Here is a 27,958-nt window from a genome sequence, read left to right on the forward strand (position 1 = left end):
AGTTGGTCTGATGAGAATTTCAGGGTTTTGCTTCTTTGAATTTCTTTCAACTATTTCCAGTGGCTTCCCCTTAACCCTTAACCTACCAACCCTGAAGCTCACCTTCCCCCACCCTTTAGCCCTATTAACTTGGATTTGTTTGGTATCCTTATGTCTCCAGATACAAAGCTCCTTAAGGGCACTTTGGTTTTTGTGTCTTTGTGTCTGGCACAACGCCTAGCACTTAGTATGTGCTTAGTCAAGGTTTAGGGACCCCTTCCCTTCACCTTTTCTGTTTTCCTTGGGGCTTTTTAAAATTACTGAATGGGTGTTGCCCCAAACTGAGATCTGGGAAAAATCTTCACTAAAAAGGCCAAGGTCTCCCACTGCATCCTGGGCCATCTGCGGTAGTCATGACCTATATCGTGCCAGTGGACTCAGATGCCTGGACGGAAGAGTGAGGCACATAACTTTGTACAGCTCTGCCTCACTTAAATCCAATTCACACGCAAGTCAAGACATCACTGATATCTTTGGTCCTCTTCAAGAACAAAGGACGAACAAACAACCATCTTTGTGGCCTAAAGTTGTGAAATTGAAGATTATCAACCAAGAAGATCATAGCTCTGAGTATAATATGCATAACACATTTTAGAACTTTTAAGTGTCATATGAATATCAATTAACAGCTATAGCCGGCAGTTAGCACTCAAGGAAACTGGAGAAACAAAGGGGACCCAGGGTTGCTTATAGGGGATGAGGGGATCGAGCAGGCCGAGGAGTGATTTAGCAGGCAGTTACTTGGCATTTATAAAACACCTTCTGTGTTCCAGGCCCTGTGCTAAGTGCTTGGACAGAGAATAGAGTCCTTGCTCTCAAGAAGCAGGGAAGGAAAGGTTCTATTTGGGAGAGCCCTAGCTTTAACTACTCAATCAGATGGCACTTTATGATTTGCAAAGTGCTTCAGCTTATTTGGGCCTCACAACTACTCAGGCAGGCACTGCAGGTATTACTCCCCATTTTACTGAGGACCCTGTGCATAAGAGAGTAAGTAACTGATTTGCCCGTGGTCACAGAGTGAGGGTCAGAATGGGATTTAAAAGCGGGTGCTCCTTATTCCAAGTCCCCAACTCTAGACACTTTAGGCTGCCAGCCGGCTGAGTGCTAAACTCAATTCCAAGCGCTGTTAACACTGCCTCAACGTTGTCACCCTGGTGCCAAGCCCCGGTTGCCCCCACACTAGTTATAGAGACTACACTGAATACTTAAGATCTTTTTAAAAAAAATCAGAAATAACTTTTCCCTCCTGAAAGAGAAAACCTTCCTTTCCATTAAGTTTGAACTGCATACAAGATGCTTTGAATGCTAAGCCTGAAGCTCCACTAAAACTCTTAAAGCCTGTTTTCCTATGGGAACAATGTCCTAACCCCACCCGTCTTACCAAGACCTGATAGGCTGTGAAGATGCTGTGCCTGGGACCCAGTTGGCCCAGTGGGCTAAGGCTTAACCTACATCTCCTACAATACAGCTTCCTAGTAGCCTCCTGTCATATTAACGTAGCTTTCTGGTCACCTGAGGCCCACCCACAAGGAGACGAGGGCCCTTCGCTCAAGGTGGAGAAATCAGCACATCCAGCCTGGCTGACCAGACTCCTTAGCAGCTGCAGATGAGGCAGGGCAAGGCCAGCTCTTTCTAACCAAGGTAAGTGCTGGAGTCTCCTGGAAGATCCCTTTGAGGGTATGCCTAAGTAAACCTTCTTTTGTTAACTACTGACTGTGTCTCATGTTCTTGCAACATCCAACTTGAGACAGGGTCCTGGCCTAACACTGACAAAGACAGCTGTCTTCGATAAGGACTGTGGTCCTTTTCAGAGTTCTATGTAATCTACCCACTTTCCCAATTCCCCAAAGACTCAGATGCAACCAACTAGTTTTTATTAAATAAAACATTTCTTTTAAAAAACGTTAAGGGGCTGGGGGCAGAACACAGGGGCTATCTCCAGACTCCACTTCGACTCCTAGCACTGCCTGGTGCGGGATGGCCACTTTTCTTCTTGCCCACTGGCTTCTCAGCCTTATGAGTACTGGTAGATCGACGGCATGAGGCCTGAGAAGGAAGCCATGAAGGAAAGACAAAAGTCAGTTTGAGGCATTATACACGCCTTTGATCTCCCAATCCCCACTAAAAGTCAAGGGCGATGTGGGGGAAGGAGGAGCCGTGGTCAAACAGAAAAGGCCAGAGTGTCCACGTGCCATGGCAGCCAAGCACTAAAGTGGGGTTGGGAGGACTGGGGCTAGCAGGAGCCCCCTCAAGGTCCTTAGGCCCTACTTTTCCCTCACCTCTTTCCGGAGAACCTCTCCCAAGCGTGTGTCTACATTCCTTCTGGGGATGCCATCCCCTCGACCTTCAACTCTGTCACACAAATTGAGAAGCAATGCGGTAGGACATTCAACACTGCCCCAGCCCTGGGAGGGATGCCCACCAGCAGCTCAGAACAGAGGCGGTAATGTCATGTTATCCCAAGAGGTAAGGTGAGAGCAGGAAGGCATACGGAGGGAGAAGACAATGGAGAAAAGAAATGCTAGGAACTGAGAGGTCAGGATGACACAGCCTTGAGCGGGAGGGGCTCTGGAGTGGGAAGATTTTGAAGAAAGAGAGAAGAGGGAGGAAGCGTAGAGAGCAAGAAGAAATATAGAAGGGCAGTGCCTGCCTTCTTGCTTTTCCACCTTGAACAGACCAAACCACCCAACAAGGGAGATGGCAAAGCCCCACTGTTTCTCATACTTCCCTGGTCCCCCATAGTCTTATCCCTCCTTCCCCCATCCAGTCCTTTTACCCACTATGCTCTGACCCCCTTAAGTACAGTAAAAGATCCTCAGAGGATGGGCCCCCGTTGCCTCGGGCCTGGTACTGTCGTAGCAGCCGGGATAGCTCTGCCAGTTGCCGGGGGGATATTGGTCTCCCCTCTCCACCTTAGGAAAACATGATGGTTATTCCAGTAATTGCTGTACCTTGTCTTTTTTCCCCTTAATCCCCAAGCTTTCTCATTGCCCCCATCATATCTCTCTCTGAAGAAGGTCTCTAGCTCTCCCAACTTCAGCCTCCCCACACTTCACTCTCAACCCCACCTCTTCTCCCCCTGCACTACTCACCTCTCTCCGGGGAGCAACCTTCATGGCTGTAGCTTGGTGGAGGAGTTGGAGGGGGCTCAGGTACCCGGAAAAGACAGGATGCCTTGGCCAGTGGTACTTTTGTTTTGTGGACAGGAGGTGGGGGCCGTGGTAGTGGAGGGGCTTCCTCCCAAGGGGGAACTGTCAGGGGACCTGGATAAGGGTTAAAATTTTCCTGACTAGGAAAAGTCCCCAGAGGTTTCATTCTCCAGTAGGAAACTCTATGATTCTGCTCAGTACCTCCCTCACTGTTTACCTTAGATAACCAGGTTCTACCCTTCCTGGGTTCCACGGACCCCTTCTTAGTGCTGGACTTACCAGGTTTAGGGGGCAGCGGATCAGTGGTGGGACTCACACAGCTCTGGGGCACTGGTTCCAAGAACTGTGAAGAGAAAGTGGCAGAGGACCCAAGAAGAGATAGGGACTTGGGCTTCTTGGTGCCAACGAGGGGTGTGGTCTGGGGAAGGGTATGGAAATATCAGATGGCGCTAAGTAATCTAAAGCCTGGGAGTGTCTGCAAAAAGCTACCAGTAAAGACAGCTAGAAACAAGGAGAAATGGGGGACCTGGAAAGGGAGTAACGATGCCTGGATCCTTGGGGAAGAGCCCTGAGATAATTCTGGAAGTACCATACCTGGTGCAGATAGTGCTTCAGCTCTTCCAACTGTGGAGGGGGCAAGCCTTGCTCCAGCGGCCCTTCTCCTCTAGCGCCAAGAGCCTCAGGATATGGCCGCTCTGCTAAGTGCTCAGGAGGAAAGCCTCCAGCTGCTGAGAGGAAAAAACTGAGTTGGTGGCAGGGGTCACAAACACCATCCACCCAGCAGAAGGGGCACAGCACACATAGCAGTAAAATCAAAGCTAAAGGCAGAATGGCTAAATCTTGGGAGGTTTGGAAGAGAGTTTGAAAGAGAAGGCTGAGAATTATAATGCAGGGCACAGGGGGGCTATTAGAGACCAGATACAAGATAAGATCAGGAGACTAGATCAAAAAGTCTAGAGACAGAAGTGAGGGTAAGGAGAGAGGACGGGAAGAGAAGTTTAGAGGAGGGTGGTTACAAGGGAGACTAGCCCAGGGCTAGAAAAGCAAATATTCAAATTCTAAGAGGAAAGAACTGGAGTCAAAGAAAAGAGGCTAGAAAATTAATGTAGAAGGAACCCCAGTGATGGTCATTCCTAGTTACCTGGGGGTGGAGTAATATCAGGTTTAGGCTCCAAAGGCTGAAAGCTATGCTGGCTCTGGAAATTAGGGCCTAGCAGAAGGCTGAGATCAGGTGAGGGGGTACAAGGGTGGGTGAGGCCTCCAGGCAGCTCCTCCCTTGGCTCCCGGTTCTGTTGCAATACTGGCTTCAGAGCCACTGCTGCAGGGGGCATACTCCAAGCCCTCCTCTCCTCTTTCTCTGGCTCTCTCAGACAGGAGGCCAAGGAGCTGGGAGTACCAGGGGGAGGGACCTGTGAAGAAATGGGGAGAAGGGGAGAGAGAAGAAGAGAAGTAGAGATCAGAGCCAAGTGAAGAGAAGGCTGGAGAAGAATCAATGGAGGCGCTAGCCTTTGTGAAAGTGGCCCAGGGTCATACTTCCTACAGGGTAGAAATCTGTACTATTCTAAAACAGAAGGTAGCATTTTCTGAGACTTTTGTGTGACCAACAATTGTCTCAAACTTGAAGGGAAAGAGGAAAAAAAAAGGAATAACAAACCAAGTGGAATAATTTCCCATGAGATAAGTGGTCAAAGGACAGTTTTCTTTTTTTTTTTTAAACATTCTTTTCAAAAAAAAATTTGAGTTCCAAATTCCCTCCCTCCCTTCCCCCCTCATTGAGAAGGCAAGCAATTTGATATAGGTTATACATGTGCAATCATGTAAAACATATTTCCATATTAGTCATGTTGTGAAAGAAAACACAGACCAAAAAAAAAACCCAAGAAAAATAAAAGAAGTAAAGAAAAAGCATGTTCTAATCTGCATTCAGACTCCATCAGTTCTTTCTCTGGAGATAGCAGTTTTCATCATAAGTCAAAAGGATAGTTTTCAAAAGATGAACTGTAAACTATAAATGATGATTTGAAGACATGCTCCCAATTATTAATACTAAAATGAAATGCAAATTAAAAACAACTAAGGTTTCACCTCATGCCTTGTAAATGGGCAGAGATGACCAGAAAAGGAACGGTCAATGCTGGAGGGGCTGTGGGAAGAGGGGTACACCGATGTACTGTGGTTGGGGCTATAACCCAACTGTTCTGGATGTTAATTTGGAATTATACAAGAAAATTAACTGAACTATTTATACTCTTTGACCAAAAAAATCTCATTATTAGCATCTAAGGCAGAAACAAGGCCCAGTCCAACATAGTAGCACTCTTTGTGGTACAGCAAAGAACTAATAACAAGGCGTGCATCGATTAATCAGGGAATGGCTGAAAAAAGCTGAGGCATACGAATAGAATGGAATATTATTATACAGTAGGAAATGACAAGAGGAAGCCTACGGTACAGTGGCTAGGGAGGTGGGGGTAGGCTTCTGGGTTCAAACCCTGCCTCTTCTCCCTCCAACCCAAGTTATTTAATCTCGCTGTGTCCCAGGCAACTCTTTGTGGCAGAGGTATCACTGAACTGTATTATAACGTAATAGGGAAATGTTTTACAAAATAAATAAAAATACAATAAAACATAATGCTAATTTGTGATTTTCTAAGCAATATGCATCCAGCAGGGATATTACCCTAAGACACAGATCTACAAAGTGGGGTGTGCAAGACAATTTACTGTGGTGCAGGAGGAAAAGATCAGAACTCTTATTTATATATAAAAAAAGAAATTAGTCTCAAACAATATTTACTATCTTGGCTGGCATCCTCTAGTGGCCTATTGTTCTCAAATGTCCCAATTGTTGTCAAACTATCCCAAGGAAGAGGGAGAACTGACAGTGAATCCCTCACTAGTTTTAGTGTATTGTGATGTTAAGTGGATTTATGGATTACATTATCTATCTTTAACCACCACAAACCTGACCAATGGCTTAAAAAGATTCTTACAGAGAAACTACAGACTGAAGATAATGCTAATAATGCAAACACAAGCAAACAAGAAAAATGGCAGGGTGGGTGTTTCTACTCTTAGTAAAAGAATGGTTAAGAAACAGTATAAAAGTCTGTTGCTTGCTTGAATAAAGTTGAGTTCTGATTCAGACTCCGCCCAACTTGTGTCATTTCTCCATGGAGCACCTGAAGCTGCTGGTCGGCTTCATGGGGGAAACACCTGACACTTCGACCTACTTAAAGGAAGGAGTAAGAAATACATTTCCCTGAAAAGGGAAAGAGGAGAAAGGGGACAGGAAATTAGAGAGGAGATAGGGGAATCAGAGAGAGGGTAGACTAAGGGAGGGTACAGTCCTAAGAAAAACAAACCCTAAGAATGTACAAAAATATTTATAGCTCTGTTTTATTCCATAAATTAAAAATAAAATAAATTTTTAAAAAATAAGTAAAAAATATTTATAGCTCTTTGAGGAAGCAAAGAATAAGAATCTGATGTGATATCTATCAACTGGGGTATGAACGAACAAGTTATGGTATGTAAATGTGATGGAATTTGTGTGTAAAAGATGATGGTTTCAGAGAAACCTAGGATGCCTCGTATGAACTGAAAGGAAAGAGAGCAGAATCAGAAGTATAATTTATAGAATGCCAACAACAGGGTCCAAAAATCAACTTTGAAGGAATCAGGAACTCTTATCAGTGTCATGACCAAATACAATTTCAGACGACTAATTATGAAACATGCTTCCCCTCTCCTGACACAGAGGTGAAGGACCCAAGAGTACAGAATGAAACAAACTTTTTTTGGATGTGTACCCCCCTGACAGGCCCACACACACTCAAAAGGATGGCTATAACATCAGGTTGCATTCAAAGTGCTTCAGGATACACCTTGACTGATCACAAGTCAGATCGCCTGCCTTGTCCAACTGAATTATATTCAAAACAAGTTTCCTAAGATTACTGCAATTTTTAACTCCTCTTTTCTTATATAAATAAAGTCTGTAAATCACTCCTTTGCCTCTGACTACTGAGGAGTCAAATTATCTGATTTAATTGGCAATAGTTGACCTTGCCTATTAAATCATTACACTCTGAAGTTCTGGACCTCAGACCTCTTTTTATATTTAAAATCAACACGAAAAAAAATCAAGGCTGGGACATAAACTTCAGCTTCAATTATAATCAACTTGTCCCCTGACCTTCCTGATACAAAAACCCTTCTCTTCCTCCTCTGTTACTTGTTTCTTGATGTATGGATTCTTAATTTCCCCTCTTGCTTTCTATAGAATTCCACTGTACTCATTCAGCTTACGTATTCACATTCTACATACAGTTACTGAAACTGATGCTCGGGGCTCGCTAACTTTGTGTTCAGTGAAAACTAAAACCCTGAGCGTAATAAAACTGCAGTTAACTATCCCTTCAGTGATTGACAGCAGTTAGTTAGTTAATCATTAGTTAATCAATTAGTTAAACATTAGTTAATCAATGGACCCTTAGGTAATTTTTAACCTCACTAATCAAACACACATTTCTTGAACAAGTATAGCATGACTGATAACTATGAAATGTCTTGCTAAAATCTGTATTAACTATCTACAGAATTCCCCATATCCATCAGTTTCAAAACTCTATCAAAAAAGGAAATATGGTTCAAATCATGATGCTAGAGAACTGTTTTGAGAGTCCCTTGGACAGCAAGGAGATCAAATCAGTCAATATTTAAAGAAATTAATTCAGGCTATTCACTGGAAGGTCAGATACTGAACCTTAAATACTTTGGCCACATAATGAGAAGACGGGCCTCATTGGAAAAGACTGAGATGCTGGGAAACACTGAAGGCAAAGGAAAAGGGGACAGCAAAACATGAAATGGATAGTGTCATGGAACGGTGAACATGAACTGGGATGGACTTTGGGAGACAGCGGAGGGTCCATGGGGTCAGGAAGAGCTGGACATAAACAAATGACTGAACACCACCACCTGGCATGATCTGTTCTTGATAAGGCCTGACTGACTTTGTGATCATTCCTTTTTTTTCTAGATATCTACTAAACAGTTTGTTTCATTTCGCTTTTTATTTGCACTCTAATGTCATATTACTCTCGTGCCGTAAGCTTTTGTTTCTTCAGTTTCTTCTGGGATATCTTTTTCTTTTGAGCAACTTCCTTCTGGTTTAGGAACAATTTGTTCCTTTTCAGCGGGTACCATCTCAATATGGCAAGCAGAACTCACGTATGGGCTGATTCGACCATGAGCCCTGTAAGCACGCCGTCGCATTTTGGGAGCCTTGTGAACCTGGATATGCGCAATGACAAGAGAATCCACATCCAGACACTTCAGCTCTGCATTACTCTCTGCATTTTTAAGCATACGCAGCAAGAATTCAGCACTCTTTTTGGGCAACGACCCTGCATCCAACCCCACTGCTTAGCCTGGGCACACCTGCCAACTCCACCATTATACCGACAGCAGGGAACACATTGTTTCTTCAATGTGACATCTTTCAAATACTTGGTAGCTTTTCGCATATGTATGCCCTTGATAGCTTAAGCTGTTTCCCGGGTGTTCTTGAAGTGGACCCGGAGATTTGAACCCCTTGACTTACATGACTTTGTGGGGTTCTCTGGATCAAGAGAGTACCTCACCATTTTAAATGATTACCTAGGACGGCTCAAGGGAAGAGCTACTAAACCTATTTTTAATAATGAGTACTAGAATTTTGCCAAAAATCTAAGCAAAGCTCATTGACATATAGTTGAATTACATTGCATTCTCTTCCCTTTTCGAAAATCTGGACTACATTGGCCCTTTTCCAATCCCGTGGCACTTTGTCTATTGCCAAAGATCAATGACAATGACTCAGTAATCATATCCACCAGTTTGTTTTTTTAGTACCTTAAAGATGTAGGTCACTGGGGCCAAGTGACTAGAATTTATTAAGGGCACATGAGTGTTCTTTAACTATCTCTCTATATTGGATATCAACTCCCTATTAGCCATTTTTGTTCTGTACTTTTCAATACTAAGATCACTGTCCTTGGAAGAAAAAACAGAAGCAAAAGTAAAAGATGAGCAGCTCTGCTCTGAGTGTCAAGTTCTATTTAACTTCCCCAAAAACAGCTTTAAAAAACTTCTATCTTCCTGTAAGCCTTAGCATTCTTCACTTGATTTCAACTGATCTCAGCTCACTGTGCATGTCCAAGGGACAAGGTCTACCTGAGAAGGGGCTGTGGTGCTGAGCAGCTGGTGTGCCTCATCCCAGTGAGCCCGAAGCATCGACTGGAATCTCTCTACCAGCTCTACCCGCTGCTCTTCTAGCTGCCGGTGTGCCATCCGTAATTCCCGTACACGGGCCTGCTCATGAGCCAATCTGGGAAAATGAGGGGAAAGGGGATTTGGATTTGGGGGCTCGACACACTCTTCACACGGTGGTGAGATGAGCTAGGGCTTAGGGAGTCTGATACTTGAAATCTTGAGATAGTCAGAATCCTGGCCACCCAAACCCAGAAGAGAAGTTTGAGGAGATTCTAGAGGCCAGCACCTGAGCTCATAGTCTTGAGCCACCTGCTGATGCCGATCTTCTCTCTCTGATAACTCCACCTGGAACTGATCCAACTGACTGGACAGTTCCTGCTGGTGCTGCTCAGTCAAGTCCTGTAACTGCTTCCTGATAACAATTAAATTCCAATTCATTAGTAATAAAAACAACTTTTATGGAGCATTTTAAATTTCACAAAGGTTTCTAAGTAAATAGAGGCCAGAGATGAGAGGTCTGAGTTTGGGGGTGAAAAGGAAAAACAAGAAAAGGGGAAACAGAATCAGAAAAAGAAAAGAGAAAAAGAAAAGCTAGGCCTGGCCATGACAAGTATACACAGCACAAGAGTGAGGAGACAGCTGGGAAAGGGAAAAACTGTGCATCATCTCAGGCACCTGTGTTGTTCCCGAAGACTGCTCACTTGGCGAAGGCTGCTCTCTTGCACCTGGGCTAGTCGCTCAGTTACTCTCTGCTCCAGCAAAATAGCGAGCTCTGACTCCATCTGTACTCGCTGGGCTTCAAACCGGGCCTGTTTGTGAGGAGATGCGGAGGAGAGTCAGGCTGGCCTAAGAAGCCAGGGTCTGGTCTCTGCTCCCTACTAAGGTTTAAAGAGTCTGAAGGCAAAATGTAGAACAAATCTGCCTAATATCTCTCTCCTCTCTCTCTCTCTCTCTCTCTCTCTCTCTCTCTCTCACACACACACACACACACACACACACACCATTCACAAGCAGAAGGGAGAAAAACAAAGAGTTTCAATCAAGAAACAAAAAAATGTCCCCTTCCTCCTACCAGTCTGTGAATTAATCATCTTTCAAAAGATGAAATCAAATGATTCTTCTTTCAAAGGAAAAAGACTGTCCCCTTCTAAAATGAGCTAACTTGAGAAAGCAGGCACATTGATGCACTGCTGGTGGAGCTGCAAATGAGTGTGGCCATTCCAGAAAGTAAACTGGAACTATGCCCAAAAAAGTTACGGAACTGGGCACATCCTTTGACCCAACAATACCACTATTAGGCCTATACTCCGAGGAGATCAAAGAAAGAGGAAAAGGATCTATGTGTGCAAAAATATTTATAGCAGCTCTCTTTATGGTGCAAAGAACTAGAGACTGAGGAGGAGGGGTGCCCATCAATTGCAGAATGGCTGAACAAATTAAGGTATATAAATGTAATGGAATATTATTGTGCTATAAGAAATTTAAAAAGGGATAATTTCAGAGAAACTTGGGAAGCCGTGTGTGGATGCAATTAGGATTCCAGACAAGCAATGATGAAGCGCACAGCTCACCTCCTGACAGAGTGTGACGGATGAAGTGAGGCACTTTTTGGACACAGACAAATATGGGAATACGTTTTGCTTAATTATGTTTATTTTGCAACAAGGTCTTTGTTTTTCATTCCTCTTCCAGGGGAGGGAGAAAAAATAAATACTTAATAGTTGAAATTTTAATTAAAAAATAAAATAAAATAATTCTACAAGGAATGAAGTGTGCAGAGAATATACGAAGACCACAATTTAGGCTTGTATAAAGGTACATACTTTCTTGGGTGCTTACCTTCAATTCTATTAAATTGAACAAACATTAAATATCTACTATTGTGGCAAGTCTTCATGGGACTCCTATGGGATGGGAGGACCAGATCATCTTACGTGTATTCAAGTCAAGAAACAGCAGTTAGAAGCAAACGTGGAACAACTGATTAGTTCAAGATTTGGAAAGGAGTACGATAAAGCTGCATATTATCACTTTATTTATTTAACTTATATGCAGAGTACATCATGCAAAAGGCCAGGCTGGATGAATCAAAAGTTGGAATTAAAAGCTGCTGGGAGAAAGAGCAACAATCTGATACGCAAACTCTGACGACAAAGAACTAAGAAGCCTCCTGATGAGGGTGAAAGAGGAGAGTGTAGAAACTGCCTTGAAGCTTAACATTAAAAAAGGAAGATCATGGCAGAAGAAGTGGAAGCAGTGTCAAGATTCTATGTTCCGTACACATGTTTGCTTGTTGTTTGCTTCCCTTATTAGACTGTACATTCGCTGAAGGCAGGGACTGTCTTTTGCCTCTTTTTGTATCCCCAGCATTTAGCCCAGGGCCTGGCACTTAAGAGGTACTTAATTAAAAGGGAAGTTGAATGAAATAAGATTGGAAAGGTGGCTAGGAAGTAGACTGTGGAAGGCCTTATTAAAGACGAAGCTGGGGGTTCATGTTTTTTGAGAACCTTTAAAGGTTACTGAACAGGCTCGTGCCTTACAGAGATTATTTTGGCAGCAACGTGGAGAACAGTTTGGGACTGAAAACGCAGAGATTAATTAATGCAAAGGCTATTAGTCCAGGTAAGAAGTCAGAAAAATACTTTTCAAAAGAGGTGAAAGAGGCTAAACTAGGATGCTAACCCTGCGCCTTCTCTTCCTAACCTCCTCATTACTGTCTAGAGCAATCAACTTCCAAGATCAAATATAAAATTCTGTTGTCTTTTAAAGCTCTTTATACACCTGGCACCTTCCCACCTTTTCAGTCTCCTTTCCACATATTCTAAGACCAAGTGGCCTGGCCTCCTGGCTGTGCTGCTCCATTGGAGCTATCATGCTCAGATATTCCACCTCTTGACTGTCCCTTTTCGCTGGCTGTCCCTCATGCCTAGGACTCTCCCCTGTCAATTCTGCTTCCTGCTCTTCTGGCTTCCTTCAGGTCTTAAGCCTTCCACAATCCCCCTTAATGCAAGCACCTCCTCTCCTAAATCCAATTATCCTGCATATGTCTTATTTGTAACAAAGTTGTTTGCATACTGTCTCCCTCATTTGATTGTGAGTTTCTTGATGCTGCCATCTTTGTATCCCCAGAGCTTATCACAGTGTCTGGCACATAGCAGACACTTAATAAATACTTGCTGATATGTGTGGAGAAGCAACAGACAAAAGATGTTTTGGAGGTAGAAGTTATATGATCTGGGAAATGACTGGATGTGAGGGATGAGGGAGAAGGTCTGGATAACTGGCACAATGGTGCCCTCAAAGGAAATGAGTTTGGAGGGAAAATAAGGAGTGACATATACTAACGAGCTCTACCACACTGAAATAAACACTTAGCAACCTAAAATCAGCTCTGACTCTAAGGATCTTGGACAAACCTTTCTCAACCAAGGAAGAACTTAATGAATCCCAATACTCTCCCTCCCCCCTGACCTGCACCAGGCTGGTTTCCAGCTGTAGAGCATCCCTTTCTCGCCGTGCTGTGTCCAATTCCTCTTCTAATCTCCGCACATCAGACTGAACAGAGGCCAGAAGCTGCTGAGCCTCTCGGGCTGCTTGTACCTCCCGCTGGGAGTTTGCCTGAGGAGAAAGGAAAATCCAAGTACTTTACACCCTCTTCAAAGGCTATCTCTAGCCCAGTCTAACCTCTATACTCTGTGCTCCACTTCTAAATCCCTTAACTCATGTCTCAGCCCTCTCCCTATCCTCACTCTCCAGCCTAAGCCAAACTACTAGCAACCCGTCCCTTCTGCTGGAACCATGCCCTCCTGGCCTTGTCTTCCACATTCCTTCCCCCATTTGCTACCACCATCCCTAGTAAACTCTATTTCTGTACCTCAGTCCCTTTGCCTTAAGTCTTTCCCCATTTATGCCCAACTTGCTGCTCATTCTCCCCTCTCCACCCCAGGCTTCATTCCAACACTTCTCTCCTTCCCTCACCTGCTCCCTTTCCAGCTGGATCCGGCCCTCCTCTTGTAAGCTCTTACAGCGCTCTTCCAGCTGGCGTTCACGCTGGGTCCAGGCCTGGTGCTTTTCCTCCAAGGCAGCCTGGAGCGCCTCCAGCTCTCTATGCTGATTCAACTGCTCTGTCCGTGCCTCATCCCGCTCCTCCTGCAGAGTCCGACACCGCTGCTGTTCCCGCTCTAAGCTACGAGCTAAAGCTTGTCGTGCTTCCTTCTATAAATGCAACAGACAACCATGATACCCACCAAGGCCCGATGACAAATCTCATCTCCCATACTTGGAAAATACCTCTTTAAACCTACACCTTTCCAGCAAGTCAAAGGTCACCACTCATACATGGTATAGTGGAAAGAACACTGGATCTGAGCCAGACGCCTTGGATTTAAGTACCAGCTCTGTCATTTACTAACCATATGACCTTAGACAGTTCGCTTAGGGAAACTGTGGCTCACAGAAGTTATTTGTAAAGTGAAGGTGATAATACTTAACACCATCTACATCATAGGATTGCATTAAGGAAAGTGATTTCCAAACGTTCACATATTATAAAAATATGTTGTTATTATTATGAATCACAAGTTCTAAGTCAAATAAATCTCAGCAGGCAATGAGAGAAAGACCTAAGGCTGGAATTCTGGTTGAACATTCCTTACCACTAAAACTGGGATACTGTCATCAAGACAAGGCCGTTAGTACAATATGTACCAAATCCCACACTTAGCTCCCAGCATATATTAGTAACCACCTCATTATCTACCCACCCAAAACACTTGAGTAACATCTCAACTCTTCAGTCAGAGCCCAGAAGCAGGATACTAGCTCCTTTCGTGCCAGACTCCCCCGATAGCCCGTAGTTCCTTGAGAGTCAGAGTCCCAAAATAAGTGAAATCAGTCTAGCTCTCTCACCAATGTCTCTTGCTCCTGTTGCTGTTGGTTGGCCCCTTCCCGCTCCCTACTCAGGGCCTCCTTGGTCTGCTTTAGACTCTGTTCTAGGCGAGCTATAGTCTATAGGCAGGGAGGAAGGAAGAGAGGACAGAATTCAGGAAAAATGAGGACCCAAGAACCAGCATACATTATTCCTATCAGAATACACAAAGTATACACACTCCAAACTTAAGTTAGCTCTTAGTGATCTAGGAACTAATTGGGCAGGGACACCCAACTTTTCCCAAATACAGCACTAGTTCTTATTTTTTTGAATGCAAATGGGGCAAAGGGAGAGACCAAAGGGGTAATATTGACAATGAAATCCATGGCACTAATTTTGGGTGTGGATGGCAAACCTACCAGGTGAGGCTCAATGGTCAAAGAATGGGAAGTTTTCAAAAGAATTACAAACCAACAAAAACCATTTGAACAAATGCTCCAAATCCTTAATAAAAGAAATAGAAATTAGGACAACTCTGAGATTTGACCTCAAATTGCCCATCAAACTGGCAAAGAGATAAAAAGAGAGAAAGTCCCCAGTGGAAGGGCTGTAGGATGACAAGCACGTTAATGGACGGTTTGTGGAGCTGTAAATTGGTCTAACTTATCTGGATAACTTCAGGGTTACGCAAGAAGAAGTGATTTAATCTTTTATAACCTTTGACCCAGTAATCCCACTACTGGGCATGTTCCTTAAGACAGATAATCTCACTGTCATATAACACAGGCAGAGCAGGAGTTTTTTATGGTAGCATAAAACTGGAAACAAAGTGAGTGCCCATTGGCTCAAGAAGGGCTGAAAAAATTGTGGCCTATGAATGTAGTAAAAGATGATGATGATCATGAAGAATTCAGAGAAACATGGGAAGACCTGTATGGGCTGATGCAGTGGAGAAAGCAGAATAAAGGGAATGACAGGCGCAATGACACTAATATAAACACTCCAAAAAGCGGCTCAACTCGGATGACATTGAACAACCAGCGCCGAACACAGAGGGACGACAGAACTTTGTGGAGATTGGACTGGTGGAAGACAATGGTGCTGCGTGCCGGTAAACGAGGTCCCTGTGCGGGGTGGTTTTACTTAGCTGTTTATTTCTGTTTGGGGTGAGGAGGGTGTAATGATCAAGAGAGAGCTGACTGTGGTGTAAAACACAAAGGGCATTGATTATGCTGCTTGACCTCACAACCTCCTCTCTTCTCTGTGTCATGGCTCCCTTTAGCAATCTGGTGACGCCTAGATTGAAGGGGCCCTATTCGGGACCCCTTTTCAGAATGATGTTTTAAAATACATAGGATGGCAAAGGAAATCAATTATATTCAAAGAGTTTATCAAAATATTTCTAAAAAGCAGTTCAAAGACTACAGATTCAGAACCCAAATCTCATGTCATGTCCTTATGACTAAAGTTCCAACTTCCTTATTCCTTTCCACCTTATGGAAGTCGCCTTGTCTTCTGATCCCTAGATATGTACCTCTTGCTGTTGGCTTCGAGTGAGCTCAACAGCCTTTTGTTCCTCTTGCAGCCCCCGAAGTACTTCTGTCCGCTCAGCCTCATGTCGGTTCCAGCCCTCTACCACTCGGGCCAAGGTCTAGACAGGATAGGCGAGGAGGAAGGGAAGGTTTGGTAAGATCTTATACAATCTTTTAGTTGCATTTCTGTCTTCTAACTAGATTGGTGGCCACCTCCATCTCCTAGCATATGCATGAGAACAAACAGTCAAAAAGCCTGTGTCTATAATTCCCTCACTCTCCATAACATGACTAATAGGGAAATATTTATATCAAATTGCTTGCCTTCTCAATGAGAAGGAAGAGAGAGAATTTGGAACTCAAAATTTTTAGAAATGAGTGTTCAAAATTGTTTTTACATGTAATTGAGGAAAAAATAAAATACTAAATAAATAGAATTCTCTCATTCATTGTTCCACAATTCCACTATGGCTAAATCCAATCCCTTGTTTCCCTGTTTGTTTGGGCAGGTGATACCGTACTCCAGGCCCAGCTTCCCTTGTTCCCCTGGCACCTTGTCCAGTTGCTCAATCATAAGATCTTTCTTTCGGTCTGCAGCCACAGCAACCGCTAACTGCTGCTGCAGTTCTAACACTCGGGTCTGTAGACTCTGGATGTGACGCTCACAGTGCTAAGGAAAAAAGAGTAAGGAACACCATTCATTTTCTTTTACCTATTCTGATCCAAGCCACAGCACCACCAGAGCCTTCTGGAAGAGAAAAATGAAGGCTTCAGAACAGTTTGTGTCCAAGGTGGTATAGTTTGGGCTAAAAGAGAGACAACTGGTAACCACGGAGCAGGAACCTGAATCACAAAAGGGATGGCAGGCTGAGGACAGAGCTTCAAATATCTCCCTAACATGAGCCTTTAGGAACTAGACTTCAGTATAACCCTTCTCCTGATTCCCCAGCCCCCTGGGAAAGGAGCTTGGAGATCCTTGGAGACCCAAGGAATAACAAAGATGGGAAGCAATTGCCACCTAAGAAGTCTACTGTAGACATCAGCTCCACGTGGCAGGTGTTAAGGAAGATTCCCCACACTTTCCCTCCCATCTAGGAGATCAGGGCTTGTGGACATTAGGTCCCCTAGAAGGGAATAAATTAAGGGCAATGTTTATTTTGTTTTCACGCCTCTTCTCCCTCCCTAACACTACTTGTGTAGTGTAAGATGGGGCCATCAAGCAGTTCACAGTTTACTTCTTCAGGTCCAAGACCTACGTAACTGGTCCCACATTAACTGACTCTTTTCACTCCCTTGGGAATGATTCGACTACACTTTCCTCCTCCACTTCCTCAACTTACCCTACGGCGGGTATGTTCTGTGTCCAAGGCATCTTTCAGTCCTTGCAGATCAGGAAAGTAGTGAGGAGTTCCAGGCCGGATACTAGTATATCGAGGGAACAACTCCTCCAGGGCTGGAGCTGAGCTGGGAGGAGATAGCTCTTGGAGGGGCCGAGTACTGAGCAAATCACAGAAACTTACAGGTAGAAAGGACCTTAGATTAGATCGCATTTCACTGATGAGGTGAAGAAACACAGCCAGAGCCCCTTAACGGCAGACGGAGCCAAGAGCCATTCTCGTGATTCATAGTGCAGTGCCCTTTCACTATACTTTGCTCTACCATTAGACAGCCGTACCATTATAAGCAGATAAGCTAGCAACAGTAAGGGGAGGAAAATGCTTGGCAAAGAAATGAGAGAAGTCAGGAACCTGAATGCCTGCGCTCCAAAACAAAGCAGAGGTTACAGAGGAAAGGACTGAAGAACTTAAACCCCATAGCAGACACCTATATGACTCAGGTGTTAAGGTACCTAAGGGTCACTCACTTCAGCAGGGTGGCTGTGCTGTCACTGTCAAAAGAGTCCTCTTCTCGCCTCTCCGGGACAGTACCTGGAACAAGCAGCCAGAGGAATCGAAGGGCTAGGGGTAAGGTATGGACATGGGCAGGACCCATTTGAAGATGAAAGGTAACAAATAGTCCTTTCCACCTCACCTTCTTCCCTGCTGCTTCCCTTCCATGCTCTTCCAGCCCTCTTGACTGCATATACACCCCTTTCAAGGCCCCAGGGAGCAGGCTCACTTACGAGGAGCAGTGTCCCGAGAAGCTTGCAGCATGCTTTGGAGGTGACCCCGTACGCTTTCCATCTCCAAGATATGCTGGGAGCCTCCCTGAAGGACAGAGACCCAGAGCCTGGTTAGTCCTACACTCTGCTTCCTGTCAAGGGAGATATTACTTTCGTTTTTCCCCATCCCACCCCCAACTCTAGGAACCAGGTACTTTAGTGTCTCAGCAAATAGGTATAAGTGAAGTGATCCTACTGAGGGCAACTTATCTCACTCGCTTTTTCTCTATAAGAAAAAACCCTCCTGATGATATGTTCAATTAAGATACTGTGTTTGTGATTAACTCACTAGATTCAAAGTTCGAAATGCTAATGTTAAATCTTGTTACTTTGCTACTATCCCTAAACTCCTGGTCCCATCTTGTGACCCAGGTATTTTACCTCCATGTCTCTACTTCCCAGTATAGATATGGCTCTAGATCTTCCTAGGATCTAAGTCTCCAGCACACCCCCATCCCTTCCCAAAAGTACTATTTGTGACATGTTGGGGAGAATCTTTCACAGCGCCAAACTCTAGTGTCCTGATCCTTTCTCCTTCTCACAAATACCAGTTACTGGTAACAAGTATGAATGGTTCCACACTATAATGTGGTGCAATGAAGGGAGGGGCTTTACTTGGGATCAAGAAGTGAATCTGAATTCTGCCTCAGACTTTTACTAGCTTGTAACCCTGGGTAAGTCATTCATCTCAGCCTGTTTCCACATCTATAAAATGGGGTTCATAATAATAGCACCTACCCTCCCATGGTTATTGTGAAGATTAAATGAGATAATTTATGAATAATTTGAATGAAAAAATAAATAATTTATTGCAAACCTTAAGCACTATATTTCAGTTGTCTGACTCTTCATGACCCCATCTGAGGTTTTCTTGGCAAAGTCATTGGAGTAGTTCTCTAGTTCCTTTTACAGATAAGGAAACTGAGGTAAACAGGGTTAAATGACTTGCCTGGGGCCATAGAGCTAGTAAGTGTCCAAGGCCAGATTTGAACTCAGGTCTTCCTGACTCCAGGCCTGGCGCTCTGTGCCACTTAGGTCCCCAAAGCACTATACATTTATGCTGGTTAATTAGCTTCCGAGGTATTAAATTCTAAGGCTACCTCAACTCTTAACTGCTCAAATCTATATTTTCTCAGTCCTCAAACTACCTAATCTCTCTCTACAGTTTTGTCAGTGTTGACTACCTTCCTCTTCTGCAGCTTTGGCATCTGTGAATAATCATGTGGTTCCTGCCTTTTATCCTGGGCTCTCCTCTCTCCCACAATCTTATCAGTTCCCAATGGTTAAATTATCATCTCTGGGAGAATGACTCTCAAATCTATACATCTAGCCGTGATCTCTGTCCTGAACTCCAAGTCCCAAATTGCCCAGTGCCTGCCGGACATTTCCACCTGAATTTCCCACTAAACCTCAAACTCAGTACGTCCAAAATGCAATTCTTCACCCCTAGAATTGCAGCTCCTCTAGACCTCCCTATTTCTTTTCAGGACAACACCATCCTTCCAGTCACGCAGGTTTGGAGGCTTCGGGCCAGCAGTGATTCCTTCTCCCTCGCCTCCCATAGCACTCAGCTGACAGAACACTGATTCTATCTCCACATCTTCCCCGCTTCTACACAGGACCATACCCTACTCCATACCATCAGGCCTAAGATGTCAGTGTTCATCACTTTCTAATTCTGCTTCCGATTCCAACTTTCTGCCCTTTCCAAACACAAAACTGCCAAAATAATCTTCCTAAAGCCCATATCTAAACATTCCCCCACTCAAAATTATTCAACATCTCCCTGATGCCTCTAGGATAAAATGTAAACTCTTTGAGCTATCATTTAAAACCTTACAGAATCTGTTTCCACTCTGACTTATTTCATATTAATTTCTGTTATAAGTTCCCTGTTCAAGTCAAACTGGACCAATAGATGTTCGTCAAACCTAGCATTTTACTGTATCTTCACACCTTCACACAGGCTATCATTCATACCTTGAATTCACTCCCTCTCCTTACCACTAGTTAGAATTCTTATTTTCCCCACTTCCTATGGGAATCTTTCTTCATTAATGGCCTCCATCCTAAATTTGCTAACCTATGCATATGCTCTTAAAATGTAAGACAAGGGAGTGTTTCGTTTTTGTCCAGCACCATGCCATCCTCAGAGTAGGTTCTTAAACGTTTGTTGAATTAAAGCATACAATCCAAATTCAACGCTTCACAAAACCTATCTTGTTTCTATATTCATCCAATGACCTGAATATCCATCAGCCCACGTGCTCAGCCCCACCTTTCTCTGTGAACTGGTCTCCACCCCAGTGGACAGGCTTCGGCTCAGCTCTCTGGCCAGGCCCTCGAGTTCCTCAGGAGGGGTTGGAGAGTTGGAGGCCAGGTAGAGACTGGTCCTGGCAGTTTCCTCTGCCTTTCGGCTTTGCCTCAAGGAAGCATAAAGCTGAGAGGTCACCTCTGAGAACGTTGCTTGGCTCCGCCCAGGAGGACCTGCTGTATCACTCAAGAGGTCCTCTGGCCGGAGGGGTGAGTTGGGGCTTGGAGCTTGAGTTGCCATGGAGACTAGAGGGGAAGACAGCTAAAGGCAGTGGGGAACAAGAGGTCTCTTGGCTCCATTCAAAAGGGGCCCAGGAGAAAAAGAAAACAGCATAGGAAAAGGGCTTGCTGAGATGGGATCCAGGAAGGAGTAGCAGGGCAAAATCTCCCCAAGATAGGTTGGGCTCATACCCAAGAGGTCAGCTTGCTGAGACATCTCCAGAGGCTTAAATCACTGCTGCTTCCATTGGCCCTGAGTGCATGCACTCAGATGTGTACCCCTGGATCGGGGCTCTAAGCCAAGAACACTTCATTGTTCCAAGTCACCATGGCTCCCAGACCAAGCCTGCCGGGTTCTCCTGATTCTAGAGGCCACAGAATGAGGAAAGAAACTTCTCTTCTACAGGTCTTGGTAGTAGGCAAAGTAAGAGAAGCTTACCTGTTTCAGGGTTGGGGGAGAGAGAGAGGAGGAAAAGGAAAAGGGGGAGAAGGAAGAATGATAGCTGAAGGTACCGAGCAGTTCCTCCTGCCCATCGGGCAGTGGGTGGTAGCAGGGAGATCCACCTACTCTGCAGCAGATACCCCACTTTAGCTCTAAGCATCCCTAGAGGCAAACCAAGGGGGGACCCCCAGTAGGGTCTCCAGTCCGGCTCGGCTTCCTTCAGACTCCTACCTGATCAATGTCCTGGAGGGGCCCCGTGACCTCCCCAGAGAGAACCAAGGCTCCCGAACATACCCTCCAGTCCTTCCTGGGAAGAATTTCATCACCTGGCTTCTCAGGGCCGTCCATCTCCTCAGCCAAGGCCAGCGGAGAGGCCCTTCCCTACTGCCCTTGGCCGCCATCCTCCCCTAGTCCTGGAGCCCAGGCCACCCCCCGCTTCGCTTCCCCCTCCACTCGGACCCTGGCACTTCTAACCAGGCTAACATAGGACAGACGTGTGGGGGGGAGGGTCGCTCCCTCCGCAGACCTCCCCCCACCTCCTGGGGGGGGGGTGACTCCTTTTCCCTTCCCCCTCCAAGAACAGTTGGATGCCACCCGCCCGTTCTCCCGGCCTCCCGCCCGCGCACCACAGCATCGTCCGCCCCGGTACGAGTCCGGCAGCACGCGAGGCCCGAACCGTCCGTTTGAACTAGGGCTGCTCAAAGAGCCCGGGAGAGGGGCGGGCCGAGGGGCGGGGACTTGAATGGGGTTGGAGGAGCCGGGAGGGGGCAGCGTACGCCCTTCCAGCGCCGCAGAGGATTGGCTGCGGGGAAGCGAGCCGAGGGCGCTAGGAGAGGCGGGGCCGGGAGAGGCGGAGCCATTTGGAGGGGGTGGGGAGGGTCTCTCGCGTCACCGCGCGACTCCGTGCAAAGAGGGCAGGGGCCCAGCAGGAACCGGAAGTGGTGGATGACGGAGGACCCCCTCCCCCCGCTGTGGTTCTCAGGTACGCACGCGCACAGCCCGGGTGTCTTTCTGGTGAGTCCTGGGAGCGATGTCCTGGAATAAAGCTGGGGAGGGGGTAGAATGGGTGCTGGGAAAGTGGGGAGATCGGAAAAAAGAGTCTTCAGGCGGGAGCGGGAAGTGGGCGCTCCCCGGCCTCACCCGGAGCCCCCGCCCCGCCCTCCCCGCAGATGACTGTCCACAACCTGTACTTGTTTGACCGAGATGGGGTTTGCCTCCACTACAGCGAGTGGCACCGCAAGAAGCAGGCGGGGATCCCCAAAGAGGAGGTGACACGCAGGATCCCGGGAGGGAGGGAATGCTGCGCCACAGCGTGCTCTCCTGGACCCTTGCCCCGGCCCCCCAGCACTTCCCCATCCCCTCCCACTCAGGACAGGGCGGCCTGGTGAAAGGAACCCTAACACTTGACACGTTTACTAGCTGCGTTACCTTGGGCAAGTCACTTCCCCCCTCCAAAAAAAAAAGAACCCTAGGTTTAACTCACTGTTCTGACCTCGGCCGAGTCATTTCTCCCATTCCCTGCCTCAGTTTCCTTTTATGAAATGAAATAATTGTTCTGGACCTCAGCTCCTTTCCCTGTAATGTGGGCATAATACAGTCCTGTGCCCTGCCCCTGCCCCCTCACCTTCTGCAGCGATATGGTGAGGAAAGCATTGCCTAAATGTGAAATGTCTGTTATTCCTCGCTGCTGTCAGGAGTACAAGCTGATGTATGGAATGCTCTTCTCCATCCGATCTTTTGTCAGCAAGATGTCACCCGTGGACATGTATCCTAAGGTTGGGTTGGGAATGGGTTTTGGGCTTCTTGGACCTACAGAGAAAAGGACCCTGGAGAAGAAGTTGGCTCACCATAAGATTTTGAGATAGTGTTATCTGGGAATGGTGATAAGACTTAGTGGATGGGACCAACTAGAAAAAAAGTGTTAGAACTGAGAGGGAAAGGGTATAGGATTCTAAAGCCCTTCATTATGACAGAGGTATTTTTTTTTTGGATGAGTATAGCATGAGTCAAGGATGGGAGAGAAAGTAAGATATTTCTACCCTATTCTCCAAAATTCTTAGAAAAGTGGGTATGTTTTGGAAGAAGATTTGCGTTCCAGTCCTGCTTCAAACTTATTATAGCTTTGTGACCATTAGGAAGTCGCTTAATCTCCTGGTGCCCAGGCAACTTTCTAAGGTAATAAATTACAGGCTAATTACAGATTTTCATTAATGGAGGAAGTTTCTACATGAGATGTACCTGTAGCAATAAAATCATAGGTCTGGATCAAATGTGTTCCTTAACATCCATTCTGCAGGAAAGATGGATTCCTGTCCTTCCAGACAAGCCGCTACAAGCTCCATTACTATGAGACACCCACTGGGGTCAAGGTTGTAATGAACACAGATCTGGGTGTAGGACCCATTCGGGATGTCCTTCACCATATCTACAGTGGGGTCAGTGTTCTCTCCCTCCTTTCCCTATCAACATCTCCAAGTTCTCTTATACTCTTGTGGACTCAGCTCAAGAGTCACCATTCTGTTGGTTCTCTGTGGCATAAACATCTGAAAAAATGATCATTCAACAGAACATTTATTAAGCATCCACCATGTGCAGGAACTGTGCACACATAGTGCAAAGACAAAAATGAAATGGTCGTTGCCTTCAAAGAGCTTACAATCTATCTAGAAAAAGGTCTCCAGCAAGTTAGGCAGATCATCTATAAAGAATCTGTAAAGGAGACACTGGGTAAGCATAGCACAGAATTACAAAGCATAGGATTTCTATGGGAAGCTGAACCAGTGGAAGGAATCCCCACATCAGTGAGACCCCCCAAGTGCTAGAATACACTGAAATTACCAATATATGACAGGGTTTTGTAATAATGTACTTCAAAATTATGAGATTTCATTGGGATGGGTATTCCCTCTACAAATTGTCATACGTCCACACATTAGTAGATGTTTTCTCATGAACTGCTATAACCAAAGAAAGTTACCATTTGGTAGCCAAACCACTCCAAAATTAGGGAGGCTTATCCTCAGATCTCAGGCTTATATTCCAGACCGCTACTCAAAATCTTTCCAATTTAGTAGGACCTAGCAGAGTGTGTTCTGCTGGCATAGCTTCCAGAAATAAGGCCTCAAAGTAGGACTTTAGAGGAGGTTGATCATAAGATATTAATGACATAATTGCAAAATGTTGGTCAAGGTTGGTTGAAAGCTGCTGATTGATTGAAGACAAGGGACTGTTTCATTTTTGTCTTTGCACTATATACAGTTCCTGGCCTATTGTAGGTACTTAAATAAATGCTTTGTTGATTGATCGTTTTTCCATGTTATGGTACCAGATAGCTTTTGTGCTGTCCATATATTATTCCTGTCCCTGACTATATGACCAATCCATCTCCCATTCCAATCCATTGATTAATACAAAGTATTTATTAAGTGCCAGACACAGTACTAGGTATTGGGTATATAAATGTGAAATAGTGAGAGTCTCTGCACTTTTACATTATACTAGGTGGATACAACCCATTCACAGATAAGGATATAAGCGACATTTTACTTTCATAAAGTAAATATACAATAAATGGTAGGGGCAGGAATGGAAGTTCCAAGACGTCGGAATGAGGAAAGGCACTCCACGACTAGGGGAACAGCCTGTCCAAAGTCATGGAGGTGAAGGATAGAATATTGTATACAGGGAATAGGAAGCAGGCTTGTCTGACCAGAACATAGACTATGTGAGTGAGAGTAATCTGTATGTAATCAGCCAGGAAAGAGGCTGGAGCCAGATTGTAAAGGGCTAAACAGAGGAGTCCGTATTTAGCTTGAAGGCAGTGTGGAGCTACCCAAGCTTCTGGAGCAGAGGCTGTCTGATATGATTAGGCTTTAGGAGTATCATTTTGGCAGCTGTGTAGAGAATGAATTAGAAATTAGAAAGATGTTGAGTGGAAATAACAAGGCTTAGCAACTAATTGGACATGGATAGGGTGAATGAGACTGAAGAATTAAAGGTGACTGTTGGGTAGTAAACCTGGGTGATTGGAACAGAGGTGGTGCCTTCCATAGAAACTGGGATGTAAAGAGAAGGGGTGCGTTTAGGTGGAAAGATAATGAGTTCTGTTTTAGACATTTTGAATTTGAAATGCCTGTGTGACATCTAGCTGAAGATGCCTGATGGGCAGTTGCTATTCCAGAGTTCTTTATTGCTAAATCCATTGGCTTTTTTTTTTTTATCAGACCTCATTTGTCTTAACCTCTGCAGTATTTGACTCTGCTAAGCACTCATTCATTCTGGATACTTTCCCCCGTATTCATGACACTGCCCTATTGTGGTTCCTTCCCTGCCTGTTGGACCAGTGCTTCCTGGTTTCCTCTGCAGAATTGTCACCCATATCCTGTTTCCAATGCATGGGTATGAGCTCTCTTCTCAACACACTTTTGTTGATCACTTGTCAAAAATCATCTCTTTACTCCAAAAATCTACATATTCAGCCTTCATCTTTCTCCTGAGTTCCAGGCTCACATTACCGGTTGCCTACTGGAAATTTCCACCTGGATGTTCCATAAGCATTTAAACTCAATATGAACTAAACAACTCATTATCTTTCCCCCTAAACCTCCTCCTAACTTCCATGTTTCTGTTGAGAATATCACCATTCTTCCAGTCACCTGGAACCTTGCAACCTAGAAGTTAGTCTTTATTCCCACAGACATCTGAACCCCACCATGCCCAAGAGTTTGGAGGTTGCAAGCAGGATAATGGGGTTAGGATAATACATTGCTTATGACATCTCTTACGGTGTTTTTGCATATAGGCATATATGCAAAACCCTACGATGTTGCATTCGGGTCTCAATGATTTGAGCCAGTGCTCGACCCCTAACATCAATTCCTGAGATAGTCTATTTAACCTTCAGTCAACAAGCATTTATTAGGTGCCTACTATGTAACAGGGGGCAACTAGGTGGATAGAGTGCAGAGGACTGGTGTGAGGAAGACTTATCTTCCTGAGTTCAAATCTGGCCTCAGATACTTACTAGCTGGGTGACCCCGGGCAAGTCACTTAGCCCTGTTTGCCTCAATTTTCTCTCCGTAAAATGATCTGGAGAAGGAAATGGCAAACCACTCCAGGCCAAGAAAACCCCATATGGGGTCATGAAGAATTGGACATGGCTGAACAACAACAGCATGGACCTGGCCCTGTGCAAGGTGCGGGGAATACAAATATAAAAGTGAAAACAGTCCTTACACAATAGTCTGCCCTCAAGGAGACCACACATCCGTACACAGAATATATGCAGAGAAAAGCAAGGTAATGTGAGTGAAGGAGCCCTAGCATCTGGGGTGGGGTGAGGTGGGGGCATTAGGAAAGGTCTAATGAGCAGAGGTGAAGAGGCCCTGTACACACCGTGCTTGGGGAACAGCCTGTGCAAAGGGAGATGAGAGGTGGAATGTCCTGAGACTAGAGTGGCCAGACAGCCGAGCTCATGAAGGGAGGTAATGTGGAATCAATCTGGTGAGAGAGATCAGAACCCGAATGTGAATTCCAAAGTTTGGTCAGACCCGTGCGGAGGAGAGGTACAAGATGGTGGTTCGGTTGAGGCTGGATTCGAACTCGGATCTTCCCGACTACAATCCTGGCACTGTCTCTACTGGGACACCTAGCTCGGATAAGGAGGCCAATGAAGAGCCTAACAGAATAGTCGGGACTCCAGAGGTGAGGAGGGCCTGACCACAGCTATGTAAGTAGAGAGGAGAGAATGCATCGGAGACGTGTTACAGAAGTTGGAAAGGGCAAGACGGGGACTGATTGGACGTGAGGACTCGGGACAGTGAAGAGTGGAGGATGTCTTCAAAGCTGTGAAGCTGGGCGATTACAAGGACGGTGGCGCTATCTGCCTGTCGTTCACATGGTACTGATGATGGTATCTGTTTGGGAGTCAGTGGTTGCCCCGAGTCTCCCCACAATCCCTCAAAGCCCATTGACCGCTGTAGGCCTCCAGCACACACTTTCTCCAAGTTCTCAGGGTCTCTAACTCTACTGTATTTGAACCTGAGTTCAGATCTTCAAACACTATTTCTGACCCTGGGCGAGTCAAGGGATCTCTTGCCAGCCTCAGTTTCCTCCCCTGTAAAATGGGGATCGTAGTGGCGGCTACATTCCCAGGGAGGTTGCAGGATCACATGAGGCAGTATTTGAAAAGTGCTTTGCAAACGTTCAGGTTCTTTACAATGCCAGCCCGTGTCATCCTCATCGTCACACCTGGGGCATGCCCCACGATTGGGGGAGAGGCGAAGTTTGAGGGGGAGGAGAGAGCATCTAGAGAGAGTGCGAGAGCCTCAGCCTTTTCCTTCCTCCCTGTCCCCCCGACTGTCTCTGCATCCCTCCTTTCTTCTTCCGTAGCTGTACGTGGAGCTGGTGGTGAAGAACCCGCTGTGCCCCCTGGGGCAGACCGTACAAAGTGAACTCTTTCGCAGCCGGCTTGACGCCTACGTCCGATCGCTGCCCTTCTTCTCCGCCCGCGCGGGCTGAGGACGGCGCTCCTCCGGAGCTACGGGTCTCCCCGTTCGCTTTCATCCCCCGAGGAGCCTTCCAGGACTCCCCAGCGCCGCTCCAAGCGCTGCTCCCAAGTGGCTGCTTGAGGAACCCCGGGACCGAATTCCCCTCCAGACTCGTCCAGCCCCGGTCGTCCTTTGCTCCTGATACCCCGGTCCCACCTAGTCACCGCCTCCCTCCCTCCAGCCCCCTGTCTTGCCGCTGTGTTGAGAACGGAGAATAAAACTTTGACCCGTCTGATGTCCCTGGGAGCGTCTTCGCTAACGGGAGGGTGTTTTGTGAGGCCAGAAGGGAGAGGGGGGAGTTCTGGAGCCAGGGCCAAGTACAGTCTTGGGTGGGAGAGACTCCTCGGTCCCCAACAGGAGGAAGGACGGTGCCTCGTTTTTCCCTTTCCACCGAGGCTGGGTCATGCAGATAAAGCTTCTACCGCCC

The 27,958-nt window shown here is 45.8% G+C and overlaps 2 protein-coding genes across 12 annotated transcripts; one reads left to right on the top strand and one right to left on the bottom strand.

Annotated features, from left to right (window-relative positions):
• Positions 1–1,893: 1,893 nt before the first annotated feature.
• Positions 1,894–21,682, bottom strand: CNTROB (centrobin, centriole duplication and spindle assembly protein). 10 transcript variants are annotated; one of them, XM_036769067.1, is made up of 21 exons: positions 21,610–21,682; positions 20,734–20,980; positions 20,288–20,568; positions 17,971–18,055; positions 17,713–17,806; positions 17,189–17,345; positions 16,402–16,518; positions 15,851–15,967; positions 14,355–14,453; positions 13,425–13,661; positions 12,918–13,064; positions 10,122–10,255; positions 9,733–9,858; positions 9,408–9,561; positions 4,330–4,597; positions 3,783–3,916; positions 3,468–3,531; positions 3,132–3,302; positions 2,816–2,951; positions 2,319–2,391; positions 1,895–2,085 (listed from the first exon to the last, which is right to left on the bottom strand). In XM_036769067.1, the coding sequence occupies exons 2-21, from the start codon at positions 20,756–20,758 to the stop codon at positions 1,972–1,974; spliced, it is 2,733 nt and encodes a 910-aa protein (XP_036624962.1). In that variant the 5' UTR covers positions 20,759–20,980; positions 21,610–21,682; the 3' UTR covers positions 1,895–1,971. The 10 variants fall into 10 exon arrangements, 9 of the variants coding, with proteins under 9 accessions (XP_036624965.1, XP_036624962.1, XP_036624970.1 ...); XM_036769070.1 differs by lacking the exon at positions 21,610–21,682 and having other exon boundaries at positions 1,894–2,085; positions 2,831–2,951; positions 20,734–21,358; XM_036769075.1 differs by lacking the exon at positions 21,610–21,682 and having other exon boundaries at positions 3,783–3,913; positions 17,713–17,776; positions 20,734–21,358.
• A 202-nt stretch (positions 21,683–21,884) lies between these two features.
• Positions 21,885–27,766, top strand: TRAPPC1 (trafficking protein particle complex 1). 2 transcript variants are annotated; one of them, XM_036769390.1, is made up of 5 exons: positions 21,885–21,965; positions 22,153–22,251; positions 22,678–22,748; positions 23,280–23,418; positions 27,374–27,766. In XM_036769390.1, the coding sequence occupies exons 2-5, from the start codon at positions 22,153–22,155 to the stop codon at positions 27,500–27,502; spliced, it is 438 nt and encodes a 145-aa protein (XP_036625285.1). In that variant the 5' UTR covers positions 21,885–21,965; the 3' UTR covers positions 27,503–27,766. The 2 variants fall into 2 exon arrangements, with proteins under 2 accessions (XP_036625285.1, XP_036625284.1); XM_036769389.1 differs by having other exon boundaries at positions 21,903–21,997.
• The last annotated feature ends 192 nt before the right edge of the window (positions 27,767–27,958 follow it).

This window comes from Trichosurus vulpecula, chromosome 7 (assembly GCF_011100635.1).
Source record: "Trichosurus vulpecula isolate mTriVul1 chromosome 7, mTriVul1.pri, whole genome shotgun sequence".
NCBI classification, from domain to species: domain Eukaryota; kingdom Metazoa; phylum Chordata; class Mammalia; order Diprotodontia; family Phalangeridae; genus Trichosurus; species Trichosurus vulpecula.